Source organism: Nycticebus coucang, chromosome 1 (genome assembly GCF_027406575.1).
Source record: "Nycticebus coucang isolate mNycCou1 chromosome 1, mNycCou1.pri, whole genome shotgun sequence".
NCBI lineage: Eukaryota > Metazoa > Chordata > Mammalia > Primates > Lorisidae > Nycticebus > Nycticebus coucang.
Window position 1 is genome coordinate 80,819,909 of NC_069780.1, and position 18,030 is coordinate 80,837,938.

Here is an 18,030-nt window from a genome sequence, read left to right on the forward strand (position 1 = left end):
AGTTAAGATTCTCCTGTTTCTCTACCCATGTTTATTTGGTCTGCTATGCTTCTCACAGTCAGATGATGATTTTACTCACAATTCAATGAATTTCTGCATGAATGTTTTCATCATTTCTGCTAATTACCAACCACTCTAACCTCTCTTCATCAGTGATGCTTTCTCTCCCATCAGAAAAAACAAAAATGTATAATATATTTTTACAGTGCTATTTTCTGTGTGGCATTATCTGCATCAACTTGGACTAATATATCCTTGATTTCACTTCCACCCTTGCCATGTTTAACAAAAATTTATGTTTGTTTATTTCTCTAATTCAAGCTCTGACATTCTCATGACAGCATTACAAAACACACAACAACAATAATAAATGCCACTCAGCAAGATGCCACCACAAGTCAACACAAACACAGCTGTGAGACTCTGATACATCAAGGTTATGAAACCTTCTGAGTTATTTGCACAGTGCTGCCAGTGTAAGGGCATGGTGGCAAGTTTGCAAATTTCATTGTCAGGTTTCACATTGTTTTAAACAATTGAGGTGTTAAGATTAGGGTTGTTAGTAGGTGAATACGATGTTAGTCAACACCTGAACCTGTGGGCTTTCCAACAAGAAATGTTAAACTAATACAAATACATTGGAATTATTTTAAATTTTAGATTTTTATTTTCTTAAAAGAATATGTTAATGTTAAAACCAGTTTACAATTTTGAGTAATGAGAATTTCTAATAATACCAACAAAATTCACTCGGGATGACAAGTGGAGCCTACTGATAGATCAGGTATTTTGAGTGACCAACAGGCATATATTTTCACTCAAAAATAAATGTTAAAATTGCAGGTATTTTGGGAGTGTGTGGGAGGGGAATCATGCTGGCAGCTATAAAATGCTATCAAATAATTTATAGCAAAGCCATTCTAACACTGATCAATGGATTTATAATCTTTAAAAAAAAATAAAAGGAAAAACCCCTTTCTGTGTTTATGGTATGATCTGAGCGTCTGTAATGTTCCATGCAAAGGTTTGGCCAGCTTCAAATCTCAATCAATACTTTCTGCACACCGTCACTGTTTTTCAGGAAATCCTGGCAACCCAGGCATAGGTTAGGGCCATCCAACCAAGTTCAATAGCCTCCTTAAATATCATTCTTTCCTTCTCTCTTTCTTTCCTGTGATGTCCGCAGCTTTCAGTTCCCCTCCCAGTGTAGTCTTATAGCCTTACATATGTCCCAACTGATTGCTTCAGATAATGCTGAAATGTTTACCTATCTGGATGTTTATGGATACCATATGTTGGTATTATATCCAGAAATATCTCTAGCCTTCCTTATGTGTTAAGGTCTAACAAATTAAAACCTCTATTGGAAATACAAAAGCATGGCTCAGCACTCATAGCTCAGTGAGTAGGGCACCAGCCACACATACTGAGGCTGATGGGTTTGAGCCTAGCCTGGGCCTGCTAAACAACAATGACAACTGCAACCAAAAAATAGCCGGGTATTGTGGCAGGCGCCTGTAGTCCCAGCTACTCGGGAAGCTGAGCCAAGAGAATCACTTGAGCCAGAGAGTTTGAGGTTGCTGTTAGCTGTGACACCATGGCACTCTACTGAGGGTGACATAGTGAGCCTCTGTCTCCAAACAAAAAAAAGGAAACTACAAAAGCCAAATTTAATTAATTAATTCCACAGATGAGGGAACTATGAAGAACAAGACTCACTGGGGACAGAAAGACATAATGTGAACAGTAGGAAGAAGGCCCCATTCATTCTAACCTAAGGTTAGAGGTAAGAAGTAATTGGGTCCTGGCTGTTTTCTGCTCTAACATTTCATCTCAGACCAGGCTACTCTTAACCATGTTGACCATGACTCTCCAATACCAAGAACTCAAATCTGGTTGGACTCAAATCTGCAATACCTCACAGTTTAAGCATTTGGCCCGATCAGGTGTAATATGGAAAAAACTTGAATGGACACTCACCTGCATTGCAATTTTCGGCCACAAGCCCTTTATACAGCTGGTGGCTGAAGGAAATCTTTACATCTTCTCCTTCCATGTGAAGGACCAGGAGACCAGTGGTTGTTCTGGCTGGGACCCCTTGGTCTGTAACTTTCAACTGTAGCCACATAGGAAAATATTCTGAAGATGGATTTTGCTGAAGTTGAATTTCTCCTGTATATTTATCAATAGAAAATAGTGACTGGGTCTCTGCAAAACTAAAAATGACAGTTCCATTGGGCCCCAAGTCTGGGTCGTCTGCTTTCAACATGGCGGCTATCTGGTTTGTAGGTGACTGGGAGGAAAGAAAAACATCAAAGGGGTTCTGTTCCCAAACCGGATTATTGTCATTAACATCACTGACATGTACTTTTATAATTACTGTGGTGCTCCTTGAGCCTCGAGTGCTACAGTCTCTGGCCACAGCCTTAAACGTATGTAGTGATCTGGCTTCTCGGTCGAGGGTGTGGCTGGTTCTTAACGTGCCTTCCACGGGATCAATGGTGAATGCGCCAGAAGCCTCATCCATCAGAAAATACTCAATTTGCCCATTCGGGCCTTCATCCTTGTCCACAGCAGAGAGTTTAAGGACCACTGTCCCCACTTCAGCATCTTCTCTCACAGAGGACTGGTAATAAAGCGTAGGAAAGGCAGGGCTGTGGTCATTGTCATCCAAAACCCTTACTTGCAACTGTGTTACAGAGCTCTTAGGTGGGTCCCCAAGATCAGAGCACAGGATGACAAGGGTAAAATTGTTGACTCGCTCCCGGTCCAAAGCACGAGTGGTTGAGAGTTCTCCAGATGTTTCATTTATAGCAAAGTATTCGTCAGTATTTCCATCTATTAAATAAAACAATTCAAAATTCATCTGAATTGAAAAAATAGCACCCCTTGGCTAGCACTATACGGATTCATATATTTGTTTATTAAAAAACATGTGTTTCCTGAGTAATGACTACTTTCATTAAGTACTGAGGATATAACAATGAACACAGTAAATGTTCTGTCCTCATGAACAGAATAAAACAGTGCAGTATTAAATCAATCCATAATTAGTACTCTTGCTTTCACTGATTTGCAGCTGTATGATGTTTTTGTGTGCATCTACAACTTTTCCTATGTTTTTATTTTTCCTCTAGAGTGGATTAAAATATCTGTTTTATGTGAAATAAAATAATAGGAGTTTGGGATAATAAACAGGATTTAGTATCATTTTTAGATTATTAATCAGAAATTAACAGAGTGGTTGCAGCAATTTCTCATTGTCACTCCCTAAAGATTTGCACGCCCATTACGCCACTGTAGGAAGCTTCCTCTTCTCCATCTCCATGGCACTTTGTGCATGAATCATAATGCTTTTGAGATTTGGTTGGACATGTACCTATTTCTTCTGTAACATAAGCAATGACAAGGTTTTATTCATCTCTGTATCTTCTGAAATAATCTACCCTTTACTATCTTCCATGGTACCAAGTGGACTAAATATTAAAACTGAACACAGAAATGAAACGTTTTCAAAGATATTTTAAAGTAACCCTGAAAAATAATGAGGAAAAGTGTGGTTAAAAGGCTTGCCAGTTGTATTCTTGATGAGCAGATGAAAGTCCCGGGCCTAGTAGTGTGGGAATTATTAGAGTCCAAGGACCAGAGGCCCACGGGGATGGAGTGGAATGGTATTCAGAGAAAACAGCAGCAAAAGACAGTGTTGAGGCCGAGGAAAGAAGTCCTGCATGTGTATTTACAAGGTATAGTTAATCTGTCCCCAAAGTAGGTATGATCAGACACACCTGTTTTTGTGGTATTGTTGATAAAGTGATTCATTCACTCAGCAAACATTCTCCCAGCACCTACTATGTGCTAAGTATGTTCTCAGTATTGAACATATGAGCAGAGGAAGATGAGATCTGGCTTCCAAGGGTGAACCTAAAAGGAAGGGCCAGTCAGTACTCGGACATGAAGGGACAGTGTGAAGGTCATGCAGAGTAAGCAGCACGGCCCTGCATCAGAGAGCAGGAAACACTTATTAGGAAAAGTGACACCCATTCTCTTACTGAGGAGAGAGTGTTCCATTCAGAGGGAAGGGCTTGTGTGAAGACCCCCAGAATATAAGAAACGAACAGGCTGCAAATGTCTTACTTAGTGTGGGTCATGCACAGCGTTCCCCGGGGGTGTGCATGTGGTGGGAGGGGAAGGGTCTATAGGGGTGGCAGAAGGAGGGCATGAATTTAAGAGGCAAGCCAGGGTCAAATCATGAAGGGGTCTGTGTACACTGCTGGAGATACTTCCATGGGGGAGCCACTGAAGGGTTTGAGACAGGAAAATGTCAGGAATCAAATTTCTGTGTTAGGAAGAGTATTGAGGTAGCAATGTCAAAGCTTGCTCAGAAAACGGGGGAAGGTTAGGAGTCTGTTATAGTAATTTACTTGAGCAACAAGAAGTTTCTGAAATAATGTGTACATAGGAAGTAGACACATTCTAAAAATATGAAGGAGAAAAAGGAGTTAGGAAGGAAGATTCATGATCTGGCTTAGAAGAATGAATGAAGGGTACTTAGTCATCTTTAAAATGAGGTCTGAGTACAGCTGGGGTTATGTGAAGCTTTCCAAGGAGTTCACCTGGGAACAGGTAGTTTTATGGTAATTTTTTGAAGTTCAGTTTTAATAACCTTATTCCTTAAATTGTTCTGCCTAAGAACTCACCTGGGATCATGGGATTTATCTTTCCCACACCCACGTTTTATAATCACTCTTCTTGCACACTAGAAAAGAAAGGCTCACCTCTCACCCACATAGATGAGGTGCCAAATAAAGGGGTCATTCCCAATATTGTTGTTCAATGTTGAAACAGTCACTGACTTTAATGCCAGGGGAAACATCCTTTTGCAGTTGGAGAGGGTCTTTTCTATCAATTAAATTGTGGGGCCTATTCAAGTTTTTAAGTGATAAATAAAAATAAAAACTATTAGTTAATTTTTTGGCTTATAACTAAGGAGTACAAATACTAAATTTAGTTCTGTAGTAATAGTAATTCTCCCATTTAAAAAAAATATTCTTTATATAGATCTTTCACGTCCTTTGTTAGATAAACTCCCAAGTATTTCATCTTCTTTGGCACTACTGTGAATGGGATAGAGTCCTTAATTGTTTTTTCAACTTGACTATTGTTGGTATATATAAAGGCTACCGATTTATGAATGTTGATTTTGTAACCTGAGACACTGCTGTATTCCTTAATCACTTCTAAGAGATTTGTAGTAGAGTCCCTAGTATTTTCCAGATATACAATCATATCATCTGCGAAGAGCGAAAGTTTGATCTCTTTTGACCCTACGTGGATACCCTTGATCGCCTTTTCTTCCCTAATTGCGGTCGCTAAAACTTCCATTACAATGTTAAAGAGCAATGGAGACAATGGGCAGCCTTGTCTGGTTCCAGATCTAAGTGGAAATGATTCCAATTTAACTCCATTCAATATGATATTGGCTGTGGGTTTGCTGTAGATGGCCTCTATCAGTTTAAGAAATGTCCCTTCTATACCAATTTTCTTAAGTGTTCTAATCATGAATGGATGTTGGATGTTATCAAAAGCTTTTTCTGCATCAATTGAGAGAATCATATATGGTCTTTGTTTTTTAATTTGTTTATGTGCTGTATTACATTTATAGATTTACGTATATCGAACCAGCCTTGAGACCCTGGGATAAAACCGACTTGGTCATGATGTATGATCGATCCACGAATGGATCAATAAATTGTGGTATATGTACACCATGGAATATTATGCAGCCTTAAAGAAAGATGGAGACTTTACCTCTTTCATGTTTACATGGATGGAACTGGAACATATTCTTCTTAGTAAAGTGTCTCAAGAATGGAAGAAAAAGTACCCAATGTACTCACCCTTATTATGAAACTAATGTAGGACCTTCACATGAAAGCTATATCCCAGTTATAACCTAAGAATAGGGAGAAAGGGGAAAGGGAGGGGAGGGAGGGGGGAGGGAGGGGGAAGGAGGGGGATTAATGGGATTACACCTGCGGTGCATCTTACAAGGGTATATGTGAATCCTAGTAAATGTGGAATGTAAAGTTCTTAGCAAAATAACTAAGAAAATGCTACAAAAGCTATGTTAACTAATGTGATGAAAATGTGTCAAACGATCTATGAACCAAGTGTATGGTGCCCCACGATCATACTAATGTACACAGCTATGGTTTAATAAAAATAAATAAAAAATAAAAATAAATAAATAAAAATATTCTCAGAGCTTACGTCTCTAACAAAGAAAAACAGCAATGGCTTCAGTGGGGTATCTTGCCTTATTTTAGCAAAAAGGAGTCTGCATTCCTAGGTTCCTAAACTAATTGGGGGGAAAAAAGACCCCTTCAATCTCATTTAAAGATGCGTTTTCAATACAATTTTACTTTTCGTGTTTGGTTATTTGTCAAAGTTTGGAATATACTTTAACGATTTAAGTCTTACAATCACAATACCAATCTAAAATAATTTTCAAAACTTAGATCCTTACGTTCATCAGAAATTAAAAAAAATCTTAAATTTCAATTTATACACATTTTAATTGTAGAAAAGTGTAATAAAATGATCAATACTTTAAGCATAAACGTCTATTACGTTATAATAAAATTCTTCAAGGATGTGTTAGGTGGACAGTGAGCAATTTCAGGCCCCCTGGGCACAAAGGTGGGCCCCCAAGCAGTTGCCAGACCTGGGGAAGGAGAGAACACCCTACCCATCTGCCAGGCAGAACTTTGCCAAGGGCAAAAGAATACAGAGGATTCCCTAGCCAATGGGCCAAGCAGCACAGTCTGCACAGGGTCTGGAAGGTGACCTAGAACAACCTAAGGCTCATTATCATGTCATTTGCCTAAACCTACATTGCAGTTCAACCTCATCTCTCACCACAGACTTTCAGAGAGACTCATGGGAGACCCTAATACACAGTAAGGCCCAGGTTATTTAACTCCCAACTATCCATCACAGGGGAGGGCTCGGCCTAAGAAACATAAAACAGTATACCAACCCATAATTCCCGGCCCTCCTGTTATGACAGGGGGTCTATTCTATTTGTTGTCTGTGGCAAATGTATCTTAATTTACCCAATAACCTTCACCTGTGCTTGCCTTACTTTAATGTGTCTGCTGACTTTTTGGCCGGGAGCACACCAAGAACTGAAAACAAGATTGCCAACCTGACACATGTAGAAATATTAATTCAAGAAATAAAAACAACGCAAACCTTGTCACTGAAAAATCTTACTTATATGTATATAAACACACACATTTGTATATTTGGAAAAAATTAAAAAATGAAATTTTATATTTTTATAAACTCTTTAAAAAAAGTAAATAAATAAATACTATACTTTCAGAGTCACTAGAAGGGCAGAGCTGTGACATACTATAATTTCAGAGTCACTGGAAGGGCAGAGCTGTGAAAATACACCCGTCACGTGGCCCTACCAGCGCCTCTGTTCTCTATGACTCACTGTACAGGCATCTTGGTTTTTGTAGGTTGTTGTCATCTTTGCCAGTAACCTTCTTCTCCCACTGGGCAGCCTTCCTTCCTTTGAGGGGTGGGGGACATTTTAGGTCTGGGTTCTAAAGGCCTAAATTTAGAAGGGCAGTTTTAGCAGACAACCCTGTTGTCTTCTTTGAGGCTCATCCTTCACCTTTACTCAGTCACCTGTAGCATCTTCTGAGCCCATGTCTCGGGCATGGCGGCCTGTCAGGTGGCATCCAAGGGATGCTCTGTCTTCCTCACACTGCTCCTGTAAGATGTGAGTCCCGCTGCCATCCAAGGGGTGGGTGCTCCTAGTTTCTTTCTGAACTAGCCAACAGGGTGTCCTCTGCTTGGGCAGATCAGGTGGGGACTTTGGGACAGTAAGGAGGCACGCACAGCCATACATGGCCAGGAACAGAGATGGCAAGGCAATGATGCAATTCATTTATTTTTTTAAAAGGTATTTTTAAATTCTATTGGATACTTTTTAAAAGGTGATATGACAGTTATATTTTAATGTGTCAATATTTAAGACACGCTAGGAAACACACTTTTGTCATTATTTAAACTTAAGGAAAAGTATTTTAGTTGACAACTGAAAAATATGTGTGTGTAGAGAGGAAGATACATGGTTCTCCAAGATTCGTTTAAGTTGAGCAAAGAAAGGCTGAGGACCACTGGCAGAGATTCTCAGAGAAGGAGCCAGCCTGCGACTGGGGAGGGTCTGATGGAGCACCACGCTTATTGCCCTGCAGACAGACCTCTTGAATGTGTGTGTCTTGGAATTCTTGAACTGATTTTGACATCTTTTTGGTTCACTCATTAATTAGTAAATTAAATAAAATTATTGGCAGGTATTCATTTTACATTTGCATGACAGTTAATGCTTTACTTTTTAAAAACTTATCCTTTCACAGGACCTAGATCTAGGATGCAAATAAAGGTGGGAAACACTGGTTTACCGATGGAGCTGCAGATAGGGGCCAGATGAAATGACCCAGTAAGACTGTGTCTCTGAGGAAAGAAAAATAAACAATAACACAAAATCTGGTCAGATGAAAGAAAACAAAAATAGAAAAACGCTGTCTGTTCTATCTGTACATCCACTAATGTTAGTATGGGAGAAAATTCACAGGAGTTTGCAAGGGTAGATTGTTTAGAAACGTGGAGGGCAGTGGTTCAGATGGCTGTTGGAAGGAGGTGGAGAGTCTCACTGGGTAGGTATTTTGTAGGGAAAGACAACACATATCAAGTGCGGAATAATCAACCTATAGTGCATGTCCACTCAGTTGGAATCCTGGGAAAAATTTTAATAAAAAAATACTTACCAGTTATATAATATTTGATGGCTTTGTTATTGCCGGCATCCATATCAGAGGCCAAGACAGCATAGACAACCTCTGGCTCTTGGTTTTCCAGAATCTCAATGTCATGACTGGGGACAATGAACTCTGGCGCATGATCGTTTTCATCTTCTACAATGCAGAGAATTGTTGTGGTACTGGACAGTGAAGGGACTCCCCCATCTCGTACGAGCACTGACAAGGAACACAAAGATGGTGTGAGTTGTGCCCTTTAATTCACACCTAAAATATATTGCTCTAACTCAGTGATTTTCAACCAATGTGCCATGACAGGATCTTAGGTGTGCCACGAACATTTTTTTTCTTCTTGAGACAGAGTCTCCCGCTGTTGCCCTGGGTAGAGTGACATGACGCCATGGCTTACAGCAGCCTTAAACTCCTGGGCTCAATCCATCCTCCTGCCTCAGCCTCCCAAGTAGCTGTGACTACAGGTGCCCACCACAACGCCCAGTCACTTTTTCTATTTTTAGTGGAGATGGGGTCTTGCTCTTGCTGTGGCTGGTCTTGAACTCCTGAGCTTAAGTAATACACCCACCTTGGCTTCCCAGAGTGCTAGGATTACAGGCATGAGCCATGGCGCCAGGCTTGCTGTGAACATTATTAAAGATCATTAATAAAATTATTTTCAAAAGAGTTCAAGGCACAATAAGTATATTCTTTTTTTACTCTTTTTTTTCCTGATCAACATAATTTAAGTGTGCCGTGAGATGAAAAAGGTTGAAAAACACTGCTCTAATTAGACATAATCAGACTAATCAGGTACCACTGGGTCGATAATATTTTACTTAAAGACACTTTACTGAAATGTAACGTTTCACCATTGAACTTAATATTTTATAGTCAAAGGGTCCCTTACCCCTAAGGGTGAAGATTTCTTGAACTTCTCTGTCAAGCGTGGTGTTTGTCACTACTTCTCCAGTTTCGGAATTTATCTCGAACAATCCAAGTGAAGGACCTGGCAGGATTTCAAAATGAAGCCTGGAATTGATTCCTTGAGGCAAACATAAAGAAAAACCTATCAGTTATCCCTCGGAATCTATTCATCCATTTCTCCCACTCCTTTGCCTTGGAACACATTATACCAATGATGAAACAGGCAAGATTCTTAAACAGCCTTCAAATTAAGGTAAAAGAAAAACACTTCTGGCTGTTCCTGCTAAATAAAAGCCTCATGGGCTGAAATGTTCGATTTTCAAAAGTCTTATGAGAATTCCCCACAGTGAATGCTTAGGATTTTTTCCTTCCCATAAAAAATTTCTTATGAGTGTGCAACTCTACAGCATATTCCTAATTACTCCTTCTAACACCCCGATTGTGATTTAATGACATAATTTGCAGGACAAATGACAATTTCTGTAGATTGACGCTCTTTTTCAGAGCCTGGGCTTGGTTATAATACGCTGTTTATTCTTCACTCCAGAGGCAAGCCTATAGAGTTGTTTCAATGTGTATTTTTTTGTTGTTGTTGTTTTGCTTTTCGCTTCGTGTTCATTCTCCTATCTGAAATGAGAAATGTGGTGCTATGTTATTATGCATTTTGAAAATAATTCTCCCCATATTTTTGTGGTTTCATTTCTCCCCTGAGAGAAGTATTACGTCATTTCCATCACTGGTTATGAAGATCATTCATACCATTAACTTTAATGAGTTTATTCCGTGCTGTTGTAGTTTATTTGCATTTTACACAAGGTCCTTCCAATCCTTTCCCTGAGTTCTTTTCTGAAATGACGAGAATCCAGGTGTAGATACAGTAGTTAAATCCTACGATGTTATACTTTAATAAAAGATGAAATACCATTGTTTTGGTGCTAAGAAAAATTCAATTACAAATTTCCATTTTGCCAGTCTTAAAAAGTAAAGTTTAATTCCATTGTGGTCTAGCGGATTTGATATAGGACTGAGTGCTGGAAGAAGTGGAATATAATTCCAGTTTTATATATGAACAAATGGACATGTCCTCTTATGGTATCACTTGGGGGATAAATATATTTAAGATATAATCTACAGGCATTTTAATGACCTTGAGAAAAAGTCTACTAAGACAGAATCAACATATTTGATATGATATGGCCAAAGGTCATCAAATTATTTAATGCTATCATCAGGAAACTAGGCATATTATTAACATTAAGTTACTGATTATTATTAAATATCGTGGTCACATAATGATCACACTGTCTATTCTGTAGATTCTACTCTATAGAAATTCCAAGGCAGAATTTACAAAAATTTTAGGTTGTTAAAATGTGTGATTCCTGTCTATCTCTATCTGCATTATAAAGCCAGAAACATTACTATCTTACATTTTCTTTCATTTTCCTCCGGGGAAGTGAGCAGCATCGTGTGTTGAGCACATTGTTATGTGTCCAAAACAGAGGTGATCCCTCAAAGGGACACAGCCTCTGCCTTCGTGGAGCTTATGGAATCCAGTCAACTTTTAACAAAGTCACTCTTTTGTTATATGATGGTATTATATTTTATAAATTCTATTGCAGATTATATATTATATAAATTATATATATCACATATATTATATAAATTAATATATCAATGTTATAATGTATGATATTATATATTATAATACGCAATACATTTGTATTATATATTATTACATATTATATGGTGTTCCATATTATACATGTTAAGCCTAGAAAATGTCTTCTGAGGTTCAAACATGAGCTCAAACCCTTACACTTTCTCTTTCCAACCCTGTTCCTGTTATTCTCTAGTGTGCCTTACCACTGCCGTCAAGATTCCTCTGACTTTTCAGAAACTTACAGATCTTATCATTCTATAATTCTATATCGCTCTTGGACCTTCAACCCCACTCATCCGTTATCAAGGGTAAGTGAGGTCTTTACTTGTAACTATAATTTGTGCACATACATATATTTTTCAAACTTCCTATGCCAAACTTCCTACTCTACACAACTTAGGTAAGAGGCAGTAAATTAAAATTGTCTGACTGTGGCTCTTTTAGAACTGAATTAGTGCCTTGCTTCTTCCTCCTCACACCCTTATAATCCTCCAGGACAAACACAGCATCATACAACTTGAGAACTAAGAAAACAAAAAAAAGAAACTCATCTGAGTCCATGGCCTCACTAAGCAAACTGGAAATTGGAATCTGAAGATGGTCGTGAGGGTGAGGATGTCCTCCTGAAGGATGTGTGTGCCCCCGTGTACCTGCACCCCTGTGTGAATGTGCATGGATGTCTCTGCCCTAAGACCTCAAGACCCACAGTCCCCTCACTTCTTAATCTCTCCTACTGTAGGATTCCCCTTCTTGATTCATTTCTTTCCCTCTCCAGTCCAATCTGTGAGCTACCACTACAACTCCTCTGTGTATTTTCTCAGTTCCTGTGGCCCTTTTGCCAAAGACACCCAACAAAGCCTCAGCCTGGGATCATACCAACCATCTTCCTGCTCCCCTGGAAAACCTAACAGATGACTAGGGCTAGCAAAATTTTCAGAGCAGCATGGATTAAGGCCACGGAAATGCCAATGTCATCTGCCATCTCTCTACGTCTCCTTGGTCACTCCTCTCCCTTACAGTGCTCTTAGCCACCCTCCTCCCAACCCCTTCCCACAGAGTACTTCCCATTTTATTTCCCAAAGAGAAGGGAGGCATCAGGAAAGAACTCCCTCGCCCTGGACAGCTGGAAGCCATACCCAACTCTACCCCCTGCTTTCTGTCTCAATGGCAAAGGCAACTTTTCAAGTACCCTCTCTGGTAAATTTTATTTCAGTTCTAGTCTTTCTCTTAAAAATTTTTTCCATTAAATCATATTCTTTTCTAGCTATAAAAATTAAGTTTTTCTTCTCTTTATAGCCAATTTCTTTTTTATATTTTATTTATTTATTTTTATTATTAAATCATAGCTGTGTACATTAATGTGATCATGGGGCACCATACACTGGTTTTATAGACCGTTTGACACATTTTCATCACACTGGTTAACATAGCCTTCCTGGCATTTTCATAGTTACTGTGTTAAGACATTTATATTCTACATTTACTAAGTTTCACATGTACCCTTTTGATAGCCGAATTTCTTTAAAAAATACTAACCAGTCTCTGCAGCTAGCTCCAAACCACTGCCACTCCCAGATACTCTTTCTACAGGGACCTTCTGGTCTGGTTATAAAATCTACTGGTCATTTCTAATTCTTACCATTTTTTTTCTGTTAAAAAAAAAAACAGACAAAAAGAAAGAAAGGAATAAAACAAAGGAGGGAGGGAGAGAAGCAGAAAGGGAAGGAGAAGTAAAAGGATAAAAGAAAAAGAATTTTTGAGGAGACAGAGTTTCACTTTATTGTCCTCGGTAGAGTGCTGTGGCATCACAGCTCACAGCAACCTCCAACTCCTGGGCGTAGGTGATTTCCTTGCTTCAGCCTCGAGCATAGCTGGGACTACAGGCGCCCGCCACAACGCCTGGCTATTTTTTGGTTGCAGTTTGGCTGGGACTGGGTTTGAACCCACCACCCTCGGTATATGGGGCCGGCGCCCTACTCACTGACCCATAGGCACCACCCAGAAAAAGTATACTTTTATTTTTGGTTTTTCTATGACATTATTTTCCTGCTTCCTGGAGTGGAGTATACTGACAACTGGTATGCCAGTTACATGTCACTGTCACCTCATGTACACTTGTAAACATGTCTTCAGTTTGTACCCATATGCAGATAACACCCATGTATCTGCATTGAGCTCCAGTTATCTGGTTGTATCATTCATTCATTCAGTAATTTATTCATTCATGTGTTCATTTATGCAATGTACATGTACATAAGTGTCAGGTACTGGAAAGTTGTCACTAAATAATTATCTTGGTCCTCAATTTCCCTCTACTGGGGGAGGTAATTAAATCAATGCCTTATAGAAGGTGTAACAGATTTTATGAAATCACTGGAATCAGTGTGTTAATTTTAACTTATTTTTTATCCTTTTTATACATTATATATATAAAGATTATGTGCAATTTAAAACGGTATGCAATTTGAAATTGCACACCAACTTTATGGCCACCTTGTATTTTCAAATATTATGGGGGGTACAAGGGTTTTGGTTTCTTGAATGAAATCTACTTCTGGGGAAGATGCTGTGAACACTGTTGAAGTGACATAGGATTTAAAATATTATTTAAACTTAGTTGATAAAGCATGGAAGGGTTTGAGAGAATAGGCTTCAATCTTAAAAGAAGTTCTAGGAAGGGTAATTTTACTATCAAACAACATGACGTGCTGCAGAGAAGTCTTTCATGAAAGGAAGAGTCAGTCAACATGGCAAACTTTACTGTTGTTTTATATTTTTAGAAATTGCCACAGCCACCCCAACCTTTAGCAACCACTGCCTGATCCATCAACAGCCATTTACATCAAAGCAAGACCCTTCACCAGCAAAAAGATTATGACCTGATGAAGGCTCAAATGATTGTTAGCATTTTTTAGCAATAAAGTATTTTGAACTTAAAAAAAAAAACCCAATATATGAAATCAGTGAGGAAGTGGATTAGGGAAGACTTATCCCAGGTAGTTTGTTCATTAATGATCTCATTCAATAAAGACAGAGTGATAGTAGGTGCCAAAGTACCAGGCTAGGTGCTAGTAAAGAGACAAATTCTCTATGCTCACAGTGCTCAGAGCGTAGCGCTGGCTACAGATAAGCAAGCTGGCAGCTACGATTCCACACAGTAACATGTGACTGGCTAAGGTGAGTTGCCTTCTGTGTAACCTGAGACCCTTAAGTTGAACAAAGATGAATGGGTAAGTAGGAAAAAAGCCATGTTTGAATGCGTTCAAAATAAAATCCAATACCTCGTCACAGAAGACAAAGTCCCATATGAAGTGGGCTCTGCTTCTCCCCAGGGACTCACTCAACCAGTAGATTCTGGGCCCCCTGGCTTCCCGCCTGTCCTCTAAGCACACCAGGCTTCTTTCTGCTGAGGTCCCTGCAGTTGCCATTCCTTCTCTACTCCTCCCTACAACCCTCTTTACATGGGTACTAATTATTCGCCCACCCTGTCTCACATCTGAATCCCTCCTCCTGTTCCCTGCTCTGGCCAGGGGGCCAGGGGCCCGTAAACCACTCTTCTCATTACCGGTTGACTTCCTGATAGGGTCTGCCACAAAGAAACACCAGATAGAGACTGAAAGTCAGAAAGAGAAGAAAGGGGACTTCTTTCTCCCCAGTGTCTTACTGTCCCTCTTGGCAAAGGACAGTGCTATTCAGTCACTTTTGGAACTCCCAGGACCAGGCTCTGTAGTGTCCCTTCTCTCGATTTTTATTTCTGGGTTTGATAGTTCAAACCTCTTCCCCCTTTTCTCCTAGTAACAGGGATGATAGCTGCTTCTCTGAGGTATTTGTTTGATTACCCCAGTATTCCATTTTTGTTTACTCAGCCATCCGACACCTATATTGTAGTCTCTAGTCTCCTGCCTGAGTATGACTAATAGAGCACTGGGCACCAGGAGTAGGTCTCATGTAACAGGCATTCTGGCATCAGTGTGGTAATACCTTTGGTTTTGAGTGCAGTGATAAGTTCCTTGCCCATGGAAAATGCAGTACTAGTAATTCAACATTTGGGGAGCTATCATGATTAAGTAAATTAGCAATGGTATGTGATTGTGATGAAGTGACCACTAAAGGATTCAAATTCCTAAGAGAATCAAACAGTGCTGACTTGGATCATGTGATAGTGAGAAGGAATATCATGTGGATGAGGCTTTGCATTGTACTAGGAACTTACAGAAAGACAATTACCATCTCAGGCTTTAAACTTAGTTATCCAACTGGAAACTTCTATGGAAGCCTTAACACAATCTCCCTGAAGATCAGACTCAAATTGAGTGGCAGATAAAACAAGTACCTTCCAAGAAGATTCTATTTATGTGAACACCCATAACCAAAGTTAGATTCTAACATATTGTGGTTGGCCAAGTATTAATCAGACTCAGTTCGAGCGAGCTTATAATTTCAAAAGAACAGCGAAATTTTTCTAATTTATATTGGCATAAATCTTGGAAATAAGTGTGGAAATCATTTCTAAGGATACAAGACCCAGGAAGATAAAATATGACATTGGTTTAGGATGCATTTACTGATGTACAATGTTACAATGTCTAATAGAGATTCTGAATTTAGTGTGTTAGTGCCTAGAATTCTATCTCTTGACAGTTTCTTTGGTTGGATTCAGTGGTCACCACTAGATATTTTCTTCCATACAGTCCAATAAAGAATCCAAAGCTCAAGGAAATAGGAATATTGGGATGAACTTACCATGTATGACATCGTCACCATCTTCCCCTCTCTGTATTTTCCCAGAGTTCAGAAGACACCCCCCTTCATAAGGCAACTGGGAAAGATACTAGTTAGAGACCACCAGCATCCTTAGAAGCTGCATGGGAGGTGCTCTTTGTAGGCTGATGATGTGCCACTAGTCCTGGGACCACCTTTGAGGACCAACACTCCATATCAGCTTGTACAGACTAACAGATGTCATTGGCTTTCACCCAGCAGGAACAGCAGTACACCTTTACACAAACTGTTCCACTGTTAGTCATCAGTTACTGAGCAGAGATATTGATCATCTTGGCATCCAACAGAACACGACATTGGTCCACTATTTTAAGGACATCAAGATAATTGGATATGATGAACAGAAAGTAGCAAGTAACTTCATGTCTTAGTTGGATGCATACGTGTTGAACCAGAGATTGGCAGAAATGCAGCCCAGTGGCCAAGTCTGGCCCACTCCCTGTTTTTTATAAAGTTTCACAGGAACAACAGCCATACTCATTTCTTAATGTGTTATCTGTGACTTCTCTCTTGCTACAATGTCAGAGTTGAGCAAAAGAGACTGAGTGTCCTGCAAAGTCTAAAATATTTACTATTTAAATTTACAGGAAAAGTTTTGCAGAACCCTATCCTAAAGGAGAGGAAATTGATAGCAGTTGAAGATAGAGAGGAAAGTTGGCTGTGGAGCTAAAAGAGCTCTAACCTCACCCCCCTACTACCAAACAATGGGGGATTGACAATGAATTCTGGTTGGGGGGGGTGTTATTTTCAGATTAACTTTTTAGGAAGATAATTTTTCATGAAATTCCTCAACACAATGCTCACACACCCAGGCATTTCTAAAACAAAATTAGGAACATCCCTGGTTGATTGAACGAAAGAATAAATAAATGAATGAATTTCTGAAGGGCAAGGGCAGCTTGAGGCAGTTTACATCTTATGTCACACAAGCTTTAGTTTCTCAGACTTTGTAGTCAAAAATGTCTGTCTATTGAGTTTTTATGTCATATATTGTACTATCCTAAGGACCTGGAATAAAAGCACATGATCTAGATGTCTAAAGCTTAGAAAGAAAGCAGACAGGCAAATAATTATACAATGATAATGCTATGTATTAACAGTACCGTAAAACCAAAGTTTTAACAGTGATTATCTCTATATGAGTGAGGCTATGATTGGTCCTTATTCTTTTGGTAACTCAATTTTGGTAACTCTCTTCAAATGAATTTGTAATAGGAGTTTATACAAAGAAAATTTATATAGACAGGGCCAACCAGATATCTACAAAAGACAAGCAGACTGGCACTAAGGAATTAGAAGAAGCACTCCAGCCTGAATGGGTGTGGCATCAATTACCTTGTCATTGTGACTTTTCTGTGGCAAACTTCCCATGGCCTCTGACTTGGAAATTCAAATTTGGAAATGCCCAGTGCTCCTCTGGCCCCTCTCTTAGGACCTTGGCTAAATTTGAGGCACAAAGTCAGGAAGACTGATTTGCGCCTGATTCCTATGGATCTCTGCATACACACCCGAATTGACTGGAATGAATCTAAAACTGTGGGCAAATAACATTGGTGAAAGAATGAGGGAGCACTGCAGTGAATAACTGCTAGTAGCTGCATAAGGAACAGCAGGTGGATATTTTTCCTGAGTAGATGGTACTGGGGATCGATTTAAATCAAAATCGATTTTAAAAAACTGAATAGCCAGCTAGCATGCCTACTGGAATGAGAAATTATTATAGTAAAATGCTATCCATTCAGATACTTTAGAATCCATATTCTTTATTCTTTGATATATGAACGAATAACTCTCCTTCTAAAGGATATACTGAATGGTACCTCATAACTT

General features: G+C 39.2%; 1 protein-coding gene across 1 annotated transcript in view; it reads right to left on the reverse strand.

The window, feature by feature from the left end:
• DCHS2 (dachsous cadherin-related 2) overlaps nt 1–18,030 on the reverse strand; it is a 257,837-nt gene that overhangs the window by 60,586 nt on the left and 179,221 nt on the right. Inside the window, exons 13-15 of the mRNA XM_053597835.1 lie at nt 9,739–9,873; nt 8,847–9,056; nt 1,981–2,838 (exon numbers count right to left, since the gene is read on the reverse strand). Of these exons, the coding sequence (XP_053453810.1) occupies nt 1,981–2,838; nt 8,847–9,056; nt 9,739–9,873 (1,203 nt within the window). The remainder of the gene's footprint in view (nt 1–1,980; nt 2,839–8,846; nt 9,057–9,738; nt 9,874–18,030) is intronic.